Source organism: Hemiscyllium ocellatum, chromosome 11 (genome assembly GCF_020745735.1).
Source record: "Hemiscyllium ocellatum isolate sHemOce1 chromosome 11, sHemOce1.pat.X.cur, whole genome shotgun sequence".
Classification (NCBI taxonomy): Eukaryota; Metazoa; Chordata; class Chondrichthyes; order Orectolobiformes; family Hemiscylliidae; genus Hemiscyllium; species Hemiscyllium ocellatum.
In genome coordinates, this window is record NC_083411.1 from 40,076,678 (window position 1) to 40,090,325 (window position 13,648).

The window sequence follows — 13,648 nt, forward strand, 5'->3', positions numbered from 1 at the left end:
ACTTCCCTCAGTATTCTAGGATAGATCCCATCCAGACCTGGGGACTTGTCTATCTTAAGTCTTGTTCAAATACCCAACACTTCCTCCCTTCTTATGCTGACTTGACCTAGAGTAATCAAACCTCTATCCCTATAGGCATTTGGAATAAAGAAAAAAAACACAAAATAATGTGTGATTTTAATCTTCACATAGATTTGACAAGCCAAATTGGCAGTGTAGCCTGCAGGATAAGCTGATGGAGTATTTTGGGAAAAATGTATTGGAATAGTATATTCTGGAAGCAATCAAGGAACAGGTTATTTCAACCTCGTAATGTGTAGAAAGACATGATTAAGTAATGATCTCATATTAAAGGATCCTTAAGACAAGAGCAATTATAACGTGAAAGAGTTCAGTTTGAGAATGAGAAACATGAGCCTGAAATGATTGTCTTAAATTTAAATTAAGGTAGATATAAGAGTATGAAGAAATGATTGGGTGAAGGGAAAAGGGAAAAAATAGGTTATAAAGTTAAGATAATAGAGAAGCACTGACAGACATTTATAGGAATAGCATAACTCAGAGATATATTTAATGATGAGGAATGTCATGAAACTGAAGGAGTGTACTGTACCTTTAAGAGACAGTGAATAATGTTTTGCACTGAAAGCTTCCAAGCACCTATCATATGACTAATTAGCAGTCTCAGACTGTACTGGAAAATTGAAAATATCTAACATTTGGTTGTGAATAGATGTCTGAGTAGGTTGCTGTTTTGACAACTGTTTGAATTTAACCAACCAGACTAAATTATGCCTCAGGATACTAAAACCCAATCGAGTTTGAATTTATTGTTCTGCCAACCTCGAAAGAATGAGATGACCTGATGTTTGTTGTATAAAAAAGGCAGGTATTTTGAAAGCCATTGAGAGGGGCAGAGAGAGAGAGAGAGAAAGAGAGAGAGAGAGAGAGAGAGACAGACTGACAGACAGGGAAAGAGAGAGAGATTAAGATTAAGACACTCTCTCTCAAAGGTACCTTTTCGTATGAAACATCATTACAGTAAAAAGAAAGAAGATGACCCAGGGAGATTTTCAACTGAAGGAAGAAAGACACTGATGACGACAGCCGCTGTATGGTTTTGAAATTGATTTGATGTACTTTTAATAAGTGTTCTATTGGAACAGTACATTATTATAGAATTGGAGGCAGGTAATAAGCATTTAAGAGAAAGAGGGTTTAGAGTTGTAAATAGTTTGTTGTTTAATATTCACATTTAGAGGTGAAGAATAAATTGATATTATTTTCTTTAAATAGTGGAATCTGGGCGTTCTCTGTCACTCATACTTTAACAGATTACGAGGTGAGGTGAGCTTTTCTGAGGAGGAGAAAGTGAGGACTGCAGATGCTGGAGATCAGGATCGAGAATGTGGTGCTGTAAAAGTACAGCAGGTCAGGCAGCATCTGAGGAGCAGGAGAATCGACGTTTTGGGAACACTGATAGGGGAGGGGGGGAAATATATCCTTGGTGGTGGGGTCTGTTTGGAGGTGGCGGAAATGACGAAGGATGATACAATGTATCTGGAGGTTGGTGGGGTGGTAGGTGAGAACCAGTGGGGTTCTGTCCTGGTGGCAATTGGAGAGGCTGGGTTCAAGGGCGGAGGACCAGGAAGTGGAGGAGATGTGGTGGAAAGCATCGTCAACCATGTCTGAAGGGAAATTGCGGTCTTTAAAAGAAGGAGGCCATCTGGGTTGTTCGGTATTGGAATTGGTCCTCCTGGGAGCAGATACGGCTGAGGTGAAGGAATTGGGAATATGGGATGGTGTTTTTACAGGGGGCAGGGTGGGAGGAGGTGTAATCTAGGTAATCTAAAGTGGATGAACTGTTCAACCTCGTCGTGGGAACACAAGGTAGCACTGAGACAGTCATCGATGTAGTGGAGGAAAAGGTGGGGGTGGTGCCACTGAAGCTGCGGAAGATGTTCTGTTCCACATATCTGATGAAGAGGCAGGCATAGCTGGGACCCATGCGGGTGACCATGGCTACTTCTTTGGTTTGGAGGAAGTGGGAGGATTGGAAAGAGAAGTTGTTCAGAGTGAGGACTAGTTCAATCAGTCAAAGGGGGGTGTCAGTGGAAAGGTACTAGTTGGGTTGGCGGGAAAGGAAGAAGCAGAGGGCTTTGAGGTCTTCGTGATGGGGTATGGAGGTGTATAGGGACTGGATGTCCATGGTGAAGATAAGGCGTTGGGGGCTAAGGAAGCTAAAATCATGGAGGAGGTGGAGGGTGTGGGTGGTGTCCCGAACATAGATGGAGAGTTCTTGGACTAAGGGGGACAGGACTGTGTCGAGGTATGCAGAGATGAGTTCGGTGGGGCAGGAGCAGGCTGAGACAATTGGTCGGTCGGGGCAGTCAGGTTTGTGGATTTTGGGCAGGAGGTAGAAACGGGCGGTGCAGGGTTGTGGGACTATGAAGTTGGAGGCGGTGGATGGGAGATCCCCTGAGGTGATGAGGTTATGGATGGTCTGGGAGATGATGGTTTGGTGATGGGAGGTGGGGTCATGGTAAAGGGGGCAGTAGAAGGAGGTGCCCGCGAGCTGGCGTTTAGTCTCAGCAATGTAAAGATTGGTGCACCAAACTACCACCACGCCTCAAAGCCACATTTGAGATAAGAGCATGAGTTTGTTGATACTTCATTTGGTGCCTTAAGCCTACACTGCTATACTAAAATCATGACTGAGTATTGGGTGTCCACTCCTTGTGCTTTGTAAGTCAACAACAATGCTTGGCCACATGTCCTGCATCTAACAATCCTGGAACCTTATATGAGCTCAAGATGGGATGTCCACTGCCATTTAACAGGACGTCCGGCCTCTGAGGCTACTGGGCAATCAAAGGATCACTGATCACTTGTTCAGTCAGTTCCTATGGGAGCTGTGGCCATTCCTGGATTTGCAAGCATCCAACCACCCACCCAAAACCATGTAAATTCATCATAAACCCTAACCTCACTCAAACCTACATCTTTTCTACCCAAATGCCAAAACCAGCCCTGTACTATAACCAAATAACCATTCCAACTTTTCTCCATACAAATCCTCTGCCTCCTCATTCACCTCAATCTACACCCCCACTCAATTCCCCAAACCAAACCAAACCAAATTACTCACACATCCTAAACCCAACCAAAATCTCCACTGTCTTCAACCAAACTCATCTCTATCTTCCCCTCTTCTCCAGTGTCATGCTGAGACATTCCCACCTCCTGGACAAGTGTCTATTGTCTCAGCTTCCTTGGAGTTTAAAGGTCACGGGTTCAATTGGTGATGTAGACATAGGTTAAAATCTTACTCAAATTATAAGGGGCATAGATAGGGTAAACAGGAATAAACCTTTACCCCCGATGGAGGGAGCAATGACAAGGGGGCATGGATTTAAGCTAAGATGCAAAAGGTCCATGGAAATGTAAGGAAAAATCTTTTCTCTCAGAAGTAGTGGGAATCTGGAGCTCTGCTGTAAATGTAGAAGAGTCAGAAATCCTCATAGCTTAACAAGTATATAGATGTGCAATTGTAATGACAAGGCTATAGGCCAATTGCTGAAACATAGGATTAGACTAGTTCGCTGTTTTTGATTGGCAAGGCCTTTGTCTGTGTTCTGTGACTCAATGCAACAATGTCAGAGAAGTTTGTGCTCTCCAAACACTGATATCTGGTGGGATATCTGGTTAGGCGGTCTCTATCTTTGTTGGTTATTGGAAGAACAGGAAATTCTCTTTGAGTGGTTCTCTAATCCAACGTTATAATCATATTCAAATATTCAAAAAAGAATGCATTTACTGTACATAATCTGGCTTCAATCCTGCCAACTGTACATTTAAATTTAATTAGGAACCTCTGGAAAATGCAATGTATCCCCAGCAGCTAAAATAATTTGGGTTCTTTTCTCTGGGTGTCTTAGATTCCTTTTGTGTGACTGTCAGCCACACAATTTCACAAAGGAAGACATTCCCTCATGCTTTGAGGAAGACTAAATGTCTCAAAGTGACTTACAGCCAATTTGGGACATTTTCAGGTGTAGTCACTACTGTATTTATAGAATCCCAAGAGTGTGGAAACAGGCAATTTGGCCCAACACACCAATAGCATCCCACTCAAACCCATCTCCCTGCATTTCCTCTGGCTAACCCTTCTAGCCTGCACATTCCTGAACACTGTGGACAATTTAGCATGGCCAATCCACCCAACCTGCACATCTTTGGACTGTGGGAGGAAACTGAAGCACCAGCACCCAATGGAAACCCACACAAACATGGGGAGAGTGTGCAAACTCCACACAGGCAGAGTAGAATTAAATCTGGATCCCTGGCACTGTGAGGCAGCAGTACTAACCACTGGGCCACTGGCAATCATTATGCACACAGCAACATTTCACGAATAGCAATGAGATAATGATCTATTTCTTGGGATATCGATGGAGAGATGACCACTGACCTGGAAATAGGGTGGTTAGTGATGACTATCACCCCTCTGATATTTGAAAAGATGGTCCTGGCTGTTTTTACAACAATCCAAGAAGGCAGACTGGACCTATGTTTACATCTTATCCAAGAGATGGCACCTCCAACACTACAGTACGCTCTCAACACTTCACTGGGGCATCAACCTCAATGTATGTCTTTGAGCCTCAGAGTTGGACTTGAACTGAGAAGCTTGTGACTTTGAAATGAGTTACAACAGGCTAAGCCACAGCTAAATTACATCAGATAGGATTTATAAACTCCTTACCGTACACTGGCTAATGGTCCTGTGCTCTCCAAACTGTTGTCTTCAGTAACTGCCCCAATGTATGCTTCAAAATCATCTTCAGATAAACTGTTAAACCGAGCTTTGTAACTCCTGAAAGAGAGAAAATAAATACTCAAAAACAGGTGGAAGAATGGCATTACACAGCAAATATGATACAGGCACATTTAGATACAGGCACACATACAGACACACTCCATCTCTCTCTCTCTCATACACACTCTACACACCTCCCATACGCATAGTCTCCACCTCTGTCTCTCAGATACATTCTCCATCTCTCTCAGACAAACATATTCTCAAACATACAAACAGAAATGCAGATATACAATTTCTCTATTATAGAAAATTCCTATCCTTTCTTTCAAACCCATCCTAGTTTTGCTCTGCCTCATTTTGTAATTTTATGTCGCCACTGATTCTATAGAACATGGAGGCTCCCATTGCCCTGGTCCCTGGGACCGAGCTGCAGAATTTCCTCTCAGATGCACATTCCCTCATGGAGACACTGTTTCACCCTTATCAATTTGCTGCAATTCAAACAGCTCATGCTGCTCCTATTAACAGCTGCCTCAGCAAAAATAAGGAGAAGCAAGAACTTGGAACACATTCCCAATATCATAAAGTAAGAGGTTTCCTAGTGTCTGAGAGAGAGGGGTTTCCCAATGTCTGAGAATAACAGCGTTCCCTGTATTGGGAGAGAGGGAGTTCCCAGTGTCCGGGATTTCCAGTGAAGATTTCTCAGTATTCAGAAGTGTAGGGGTTCCCACGAAGGGTCCAGACAAGGACAACTGAACATGTCAGTGCAGATTCCCATTTGGTCAGGAAATGAAATCTCAGGATCTTTTATGCAGAATTAGTCTCCCAGCCTCTGGGCCATAAGGTCCTACCTGCCCTGGAGTGGTGAAGCATGTGAATTAAAACTAATTCGGAAGATGCATGGACCACGTAGTTGGACATAAACCACAGACAATCTCTACACTGGAGTAGGTGGGATGTAGAAAGGCCCTCATTCTATTTCTCAGTCTCAGCTGGCCAGCACTGCTTGGGAGGCCAGTCTGTTGACATTTGATGTTTCTATGATCCAATGTTGTGTGTATTCTGGAACAATGCAGTCAGATCATCAGCACAGCTCCATGTGAAATCCAGTTACTCACCTTGCCTGCTCCAAACTGGAATTTGGATTTACCATCTCCATTAAATGGTCAGCAAAATGCTGCAAATGTGAGAGGACAGTTAGTGCACAGACAGACAGGGGAGAAGCATTAGAAATATTGCCTGACATCTGTCCCACATCTGGAATGTGGGAGACAGGACCAGTTCCAGCAGGTGACTGCTCCATGCCCAGGTTATCAAATTAAACTGTCCCATGATGTGCTCGATCCTAGACCATCAGTGACACTGTCCCAGTGGCATGCTCCATGTTGAACTATCAGTGACACTGTCCCAGTGTGTGGTTGATCCTGGACAATACTGATACTGTCTCAGTGTACGGTTAATCCTGGAATATAACTGATACTGTACCAGTGTGTGTTTAATCCTGGACTATTACTGACACTGTCTCAGTGTGTGCTTGATCCCAGACTATCACTGACACTGTCCAGTGTGTACTTCATGTTGGACCATCATTGACACTGTCCTAGTATGTTTTCCATGTTGGATTGTCAATGGCACTGTCCCAGTGTATGTTCCATATTGGACTATCAGTGATTTGTCCCAGTGTGTGCTCCATTCCAGACTATCAGTAACACAGTTCCAGTGTGTGCTCGATCTGGATTATCAGAGACTGTGTCCAAATGTGTGTTCCATCTTGGACTGTGAATGACAGTGTGCCAGCGGTGACTGATGGGTTGTACCTGGCCATTCTCAGGCGGGTCTCCATTTCCAAAAGTGCTGGTAACAGTGAGAACTAAGGTTTCGTGTTGAAGATTAATGATGTCATACTCGTCCATACACATAATCTGGCGGAGAAGACATGAAATGGAGAGAGAAAGAAGTAGAGTGAGAGGGAGATTAATCGAGAGAGAGCTACTGATGGAGATGGTGGTATGCAATTACAACCCCTCCATGTGCTATTTACACAACCATCCCGTAGTCAGCCAGCTCTTCGTCCTTTCATTCAATCTTCAATCCCTTTATTCCAGAACTGTGCCCATCCATCTGTAAATCTCTTAATTTTAACCTCTTCCATTCTAGCTCTCTATTCCTCCCTCTTTATTCTTCTTATCAACATTAATCCCTTCTTTGTTTGATCCTGCGACCATCTACTTCTAGCTTTCTGTCTTTCCAATTAATCTATTGCTTGTTGTTTGATCTGTACATTCAGCCCTCACTCTGCTTATTTATCCATATTCTTTCTGTTCCTGAATGTTTCCACCATTTCCATTTCTTCTTCCTTCTTTCTAGAATTTAATTCTTCCATTCAAGAACATAAAAATTTGGAGTGGAACCATTTGGCCCTTCAAAACTGTTCTACCACTCACCAAGGCTGTGACTAATCTATCTATGCTCAAAATTACACTTGCAAGGCATGTCCTAATACTCCTCGATTCCCCTCCCTAAAAAGAACCTTTTTACCCCCACCTTAAAAATATTTACTGATTCCCACCTTTTAAGTTAAAATTCCAAAGTTGCACAATATTTTGAGAGAAAAAATTCTCAACTCTGCTGAAAGGGTGACCCTTAATTTTTAATAGTGCCTCCTAATTCTGACTCACTCCTCAAAATTAAGTATTGTGGATGTCTCTACACAAAATGAAGTCCAGCAGTTCAAGACAAGGCTGATCACCAATAATTTCCAGGGCAGTTAAGGTTGAGCGATAAATCTTGACCGAGCCAGTGAAGTCCACAGGCTTTGAATGAATAAAAACAGACATTTCAATCTCCATCTTCTCAAGATCAATTAGGATTTGGTAAATTTCAATCAAATTATTCATCATTCTTCCTGTTCCAGTGGAAACAAGCCCGTTTGTCCAATCTCCTCCTTTAATAATTGAGATATTCACAGCTGGACTCATTCCAGGCATCAATCTAGTAAACCTCCTCTGAACCATCTACCTTGTTCTTTAGTAAGGAATTCAAAACTACAGTAGTCTCATGAAAGCTCTGTAAAACTGAGGCACAATATCCTCAGTTTCCCCTTGAATGAAGGGTAGCATTCCACTGGCCCACCTCACCATTTGCTACACCTGTACACTATCTTTTTCGAGCTATGCACTGGAACACCTAGACCCTCTGCATCCAAGAACTATGCAATCAATCTCCAACTAAGTAATATTGTACTTTCTTAAAACTTCCTGCAAAAGTGAACACTTTCACTTTTCCCATATTATAATCCATCTTCCAGTTTTTACCCACTGTCTTAACCCATCCATTTCCATATGCAACTTACCTTAACAACTTAACTTCCTACCTTTCTTTGGGTTATCTGACAATTTAGCCACCACGCTTTCATTCCCCTCATCTAGGCCAATGATTGTAAAAGGTTGAGGCCCAGTTCACTCATGTTATCTGCCAGCCAGGCAATTTTCTGCCTATGTTAATCTGTTACATCTATACCATGAGCTCCTACGTTGTGCCGTAATCTTTCCTGTTGAACCTTGTCCAATGCTTTCTAGAAATCCATGTATCATGCATTTGTAGAAATTTTTCTAAATGTAGAACGGTACATTTCTTAAATGATAGATTGCAACAGCTTCCACATCAAAGATGTCAAGTTAACTCACCCATAGTTTCCCGTTTTCTGACTCACCCTCGTGGTAAGAGGGCTCTGTTTGCTATTTATTCATTAACAAGTGTACCGTTCTACATTTAGAAAAACCCAAAGTAATTGAGAAGAGTCAACAGGATTATGTGAAAGGCAACGCCTTTCACCAATGTATTGGAGCTTGTTGAAAACATGTGCTGTAGGTAAAGGATTTCCAGAAGGTTCAATAGAAAAGATTATTGCGCAAAGTAGGAGCTCGTTGTGAAGGTGTAACAGATTAACATGGGCAGAAAATTGCCTGCTTGGCAGATAATATATGCATGAATTGGCATTTATCTGATTGGGAGGATCTGTATTGAGGCCTCAACCTTTTACAATCAATGGCCTAGATGAGGGGAATGAAAGCATGGTGGCTATGTACTCAATGTATGCAATGAACACTTATGGTAATCTTCATTAAGATAACTGATGCCATTAAAACCTTAGGCCCCTGTGTAATTAATCATAGACACTCACCTTTGGGTCAAAGGCTTTCTTAAAGATTTCACACAACTTCCTGGCGAAAGTCTCTGATTTGCCGGTTTCTGTGGCATAGAGAATTGTCACTTTTATCCGTTTGGCCATGACTTGGGACATCAACTTGGTGGAAAATGTCACCGCCCTGTCAGACAGCATAGGAGAGTGCTAATCACAACAACCCACCAGAGAGCATCCTTCAAAATCATACCCCCGTTCCCCCACCCCCACCCCACATACAGCACACACCATCCAGTAATAAATGTTTGATGTAGGTCCTTGCACTCATGATATGACTGAGCATGGATTTTATCTATTGGTCAAACCAGAAGAGTTATTGAGTAAACAATCTGATGTTTAATGCATTCACCAATTATATACTCCCTGAATCTGAGATGGACATTGCTACATAGACTGTTTGGAGCAGGCTAGCCCCAGAAATCCTACAAACTCTTTCTTTATCCTGACAAAGTCCTTGTTACTTTATTACAGTGGGTGCTGGTTACTGCATTTGATTGTTAATCCTTTCCACTTCTTTATTCCATTTCAGACTCATATATACAGCAGCCACATCCCTCTGGCAAGCCTCACTGTTATCCTTGCATCTTACGTTGCAAGTTCCTTGAATCCAATCGGGCGTTTTTTCAAAAGGAATCCATCACTTTCTTTCCATACATAGGTTTTCCAGGGATCTGTCTGCAAGATTAAAAATAAATGTCAGCTTTGTTTTCTTTTCCCACAAGGAGAATTTTTACAATTACTGGAAAATGATATTTGACGTTGCCAGAGCAATTATCATTGATGATACCTGTGACAGTGCCAGGCTGAATGCCAACAGCCAATGAGGGTGCATGAGGAAAGACACAGGAAAGGACTGTGCCAGTGTCGAGGCAGGTCCTCAGTTCAGGGTCCCTGTGGATTCATTGCTGAGGCCAGTATAGGTAGTATGGTTAATACCGAAGTCAGTGCTGTTGTTGGTGCCAAATTCAGAAGTAAATTCTGCACATTAGTCCTATTCTGACCAACCAGTGCTGTGACCTGTGTCCCCCAACCCTCAGTCTGGGCCCCCCGATTCTCAATTGATACCCTAAACCTTGACTTGTGTTCCCTGTTCCTTGATACATTCCATGTAATCCTTGATTCCTGCTTCTGGACCCTCGATATGTGGCCCCTTACTCACAATATGTGTCCTTTGATCCTTGTACCATTTACACACTCCCCATCCAATATTCAGCCAGACACTTGATCTTTGCTCCCTGACCCTTGTATGCTCCCTGACCTTTGATTTGTTGTCCTGAACCTCAACATGTGCCCACTGACCCTCAAACAATGAACTCTGACCCTTGATTTGTCATACCTGATCTGAGCTTCAACACTTAACACCTAACCCTCATTCCAATTGTGATCCTTGATCCTTAATCTGTGACTCTTGAGTCTCATATCTGCAACTCACTCTCGATCTGTGACTGCAGACCTTTGTTATATAAACTCAACCCTTGATTCATGGCCTCACTCTTTTGATCTTTGCCACCCACCCAATTTCCAACCTATGGTGCCAATCTGCCTCATCTGCGCACCCTGACCCTCAACTCCATTAATAAATGCATAGGACAGGTGCTTTCCAAACAGGGTATTCCAGAGACCAAATTTTGTCTGAAGGTCTTCCTGAGAGTGTTCTGGGGAAGTTCTGGGTCATTTGAAGTTAGCACCAAAATTCCCAATTTTTCAAGCTTTATTACTCAAATGTTTTTGACAAACCATCAATCAATCATGGCTCACTGTGAATCCCTTTCTATTTAATTATATATTGTTTTGGAGGGGAAGAGGGAGTGGGATTCCAAATTAGTTGCAAAATGTTACAGAATTCCTTAACCATGAGTGTGGGTGATTTTGGGAAGACGCAATACGCTTTCCGAATGGGTGTTGAGGAGATGGGAAAAGGTGAATCTGTGGATTTGGGGAAGAAGGGAGAGGGTTCAGTAAGTATGATGGGACAATGTGGATCAAGTGGGAGATATGATGGGGAGTGCAAGATATGGGGTGAAGGAAGGGCAGACATGGAAAATGATGGCATACAATCCACAAAGGTGGACATTGGAAATCTAGAAGTGAGCAGAAGTTGGCTAAACTGGACTGAGAAATGTAAACAAGAGCATAAGTAAATAGAATTGGGGCCATGAGGAAGCTAAAGATTTGATCAGAACATTTGCAGATGGCAAGAGAGTTGGAAACGTGAGGAGGATATGAGGATTGGGATCTGGGATATGATGAGTGAATGGGGCTAGAGGGGGTGATGGGAATGAAGATGGGTAATTAAGTTTGAAGGGTAGCTGGAAGAGTGACTTGGAAGAGTTGGGAATTGAGAGAAAGGTGAGAAGTGAAACAGTGTCAGCAGACATTACCTGATAGCGGAATGCTGGAGAGAGATTGTAATTAAGGAATTCCTGGTGAAAGGCTGGAGTTAGACTTCCAGATATTGGAGGAACAATCCAAACCCAGTCTGTGGGGCAGCCACCACGAAGCCGATGTTCATTCTCCAGATGCTTCATGAAGGACTCAGTGATGGTATGATGATCGACTATTGTCACTTTCATTAGCTGCAAAAACAACAGACTCCAATGGGAGCTAGGAAGTTGAGGCCTAAATGTTAAACCCCCTCTTAGGAGCAGTTGCCCACTGGCAGTAGGCACAGTGCATTGACCATTCAGCCAACACAAGCCTGGGCCACCCAGAGTTATAGTGTTGGTGAATGGGAGGGCAAGGATACACCACACAAGAAGCGAGTAAATGTGAAAAGGGACTCTAGGACAGTGGGGGAGTCACTAGAAGCAGTTACAAACAGGACACCAGAGGTAGGGGAGGGTGCAGAAGGTTCATCTGCTGAAATCCTTTTCTGTAGTCTGACATTTCCTGACTCCCATCCTGTCTCTATGAGGGATGTTGTCTCGCTACAACAGGGCCTCTGAGCAGTGAAAGATCAGTGGCTGATCCACTGACCCACCTTGATTAGAATAAGGAAGACATCATGTTCTCTACTGCCCCTGGTAGGCAGAGCAAGGGTGGAACAGGGTATGGTTGAAAGTCACTCTTGTCGCCACCTATTCCTGTCTCTACCTGAAAACTATGGAGAACAGCAACAGTCAGCTCCACAGCAGTTTTGTCCTTCCACAGGGATGTAATCTTCGAACTCTCCAATCCCATCCTCTCAGCAACTTCCTGGAAAAAGAGATATATGTGACAGATCAAGATGGGATTGAACAAAAGACATCTTCCTATCTACATAGTGAGGTCCAGTAAAGACTGTTGCTGTTCTTTCCCATCATTACATCATCTCCCTTTGTAATGTAGACCCCAATTTTTTAGTCTGTGGAATTCAGGTTATCATTCTACCATGAGGTACTCTTTGAAGCTCCCGTAGGATCTTATATGTGTGAATAATGTTGTTTCTCATTCTTCTAGACTCCAATGTGTACAAGCCCAACATATTCAACCTTTTCTCGTAAGATAACATCATCATCCCAGAAATCAGCCTCATAAACCATTTCAGACCTACCTGCAATCTAAGCATGTCCCTTCGTAAGCAAATAGATCAAAACTATGCACAGCATTCCAGATAAAGTCCCATCACACCCTGCACAGTTATAACAGGACATCTGTACTTTTATACCCAAAGTCTCTTGCAATAAAGGTCAACATTTTTTTTGCAGAAGGGACAGGGAAAGACAATGGAATCTGAATGCTGAATTTGAAAGAGTGACTAAGGGAGGTACCATGCTTCAATCATTGAAAAAGCAGTACACATTGAGGAAGTGATTAGTTAACCCAATGGCATTCTTGAGCTTCATTCATAGAGATACAAAAGCAGGGAAGTTATTCTGAACCATTACAAAACTTTGCTTCAGTCACAACTCAAGCATTGTATTCAGTTTTGATCCCAACATTTTAAAAAAGATGCGGGGGACTTTGACAGGGGGCAGAGGAGATTTACCAGGGAAGAGGGATTTTAAAGACAAGTCTCGTTGGAGAAGCTGATGTTGTTCTCTGTGGAGCAAAGAAGATTGAGGGCAGATTTGATTGAGGTGGATAAGATAAAGACAAGTTTGCAGATGACAGACAAGGAAAGATTGTTTCTGTTGTCTGATTGTACAATGACGACGGGCGTTAATTTAATAAATATCAATCTCCGAACAGGAGCAGTAGCACCCAGTTTGTCTTCCAAACTGGTTAAGAACATAGAACATTGATCTGTCAGCACAGGAACTGCTGTGCCAAACATGGCACCAAATCCCTTTTACCTGTCCTTGGTCCATATCCCTCCATGCCATGCATATTCATGTGCTTATCCAAAAATCCCTTAAATACCCCTATCATATCTGCCTCCACCACCATCCCCAACAACATATTCCATACTCCTACCACTCTCTGTATAAAATACTTGGTCCTCACATCTCCTTTGAACTTTTCTCATCTTCACTTAAATGCACGCCCCCAGTATGAGACATTTCAACTCTGGGAAAAAAGATTTTTACCGTCAATCTTATCTATGCATCTCATAATTTTAAAAACTTCAACCAAGTCTCCCCTCAGTCTCTGCCACCGCAGAGAAAACAATCTGAGTTTTTCTAGCCTCTCCATACATCTTC

At 42.8% G+C, this 13,648-nt stretch overlaps 1 protein-coding gene across 2 annotated transcripts in view; it reads right to left on the reverse strand.

Moving 5' to 3' along the window:
- The window catches only part of LOC132820423 (nitric oxide synthase 1-like), a 108,663-nt gene that overhangs the window by 46,489 nt on the left and 48,526 nt on the right, over positions 1-13,648 (reverse strand). For both annotated transcript variants that reach the window (XM_060832542.1, XM_060832543.1), the window contains exons 9-15: positions 12,120-12,221; positions 11,408-11,602; positions 9,616-9,701; positions 9,006-9,150; positions 6,640-6,744; positions 5,941-5,999; positions 4,766-4,876 (exon numbers count right to left, since the gene is read on the reverse strand). In XM_060832542.1, the coding sequence (XP_060688525.1) occupies positions 4,766-4,876; positions 5,941-5,999; positions 6,640-6,744; positions 9,006-9,150; positions 9,616-9,701; positions 11,408-11,602; positions 12,120-12,221 (803 nt within the window). The remainder of the gene's footprint in view (positions 1-4,765; positions 4,877-5,940; positions 6,000-6,639; positions 6,745-9,005; positions 9,151-9,615; positions 9,702-11,407; positions 11,603-12,119; positions 12,222-13,648) is intronic.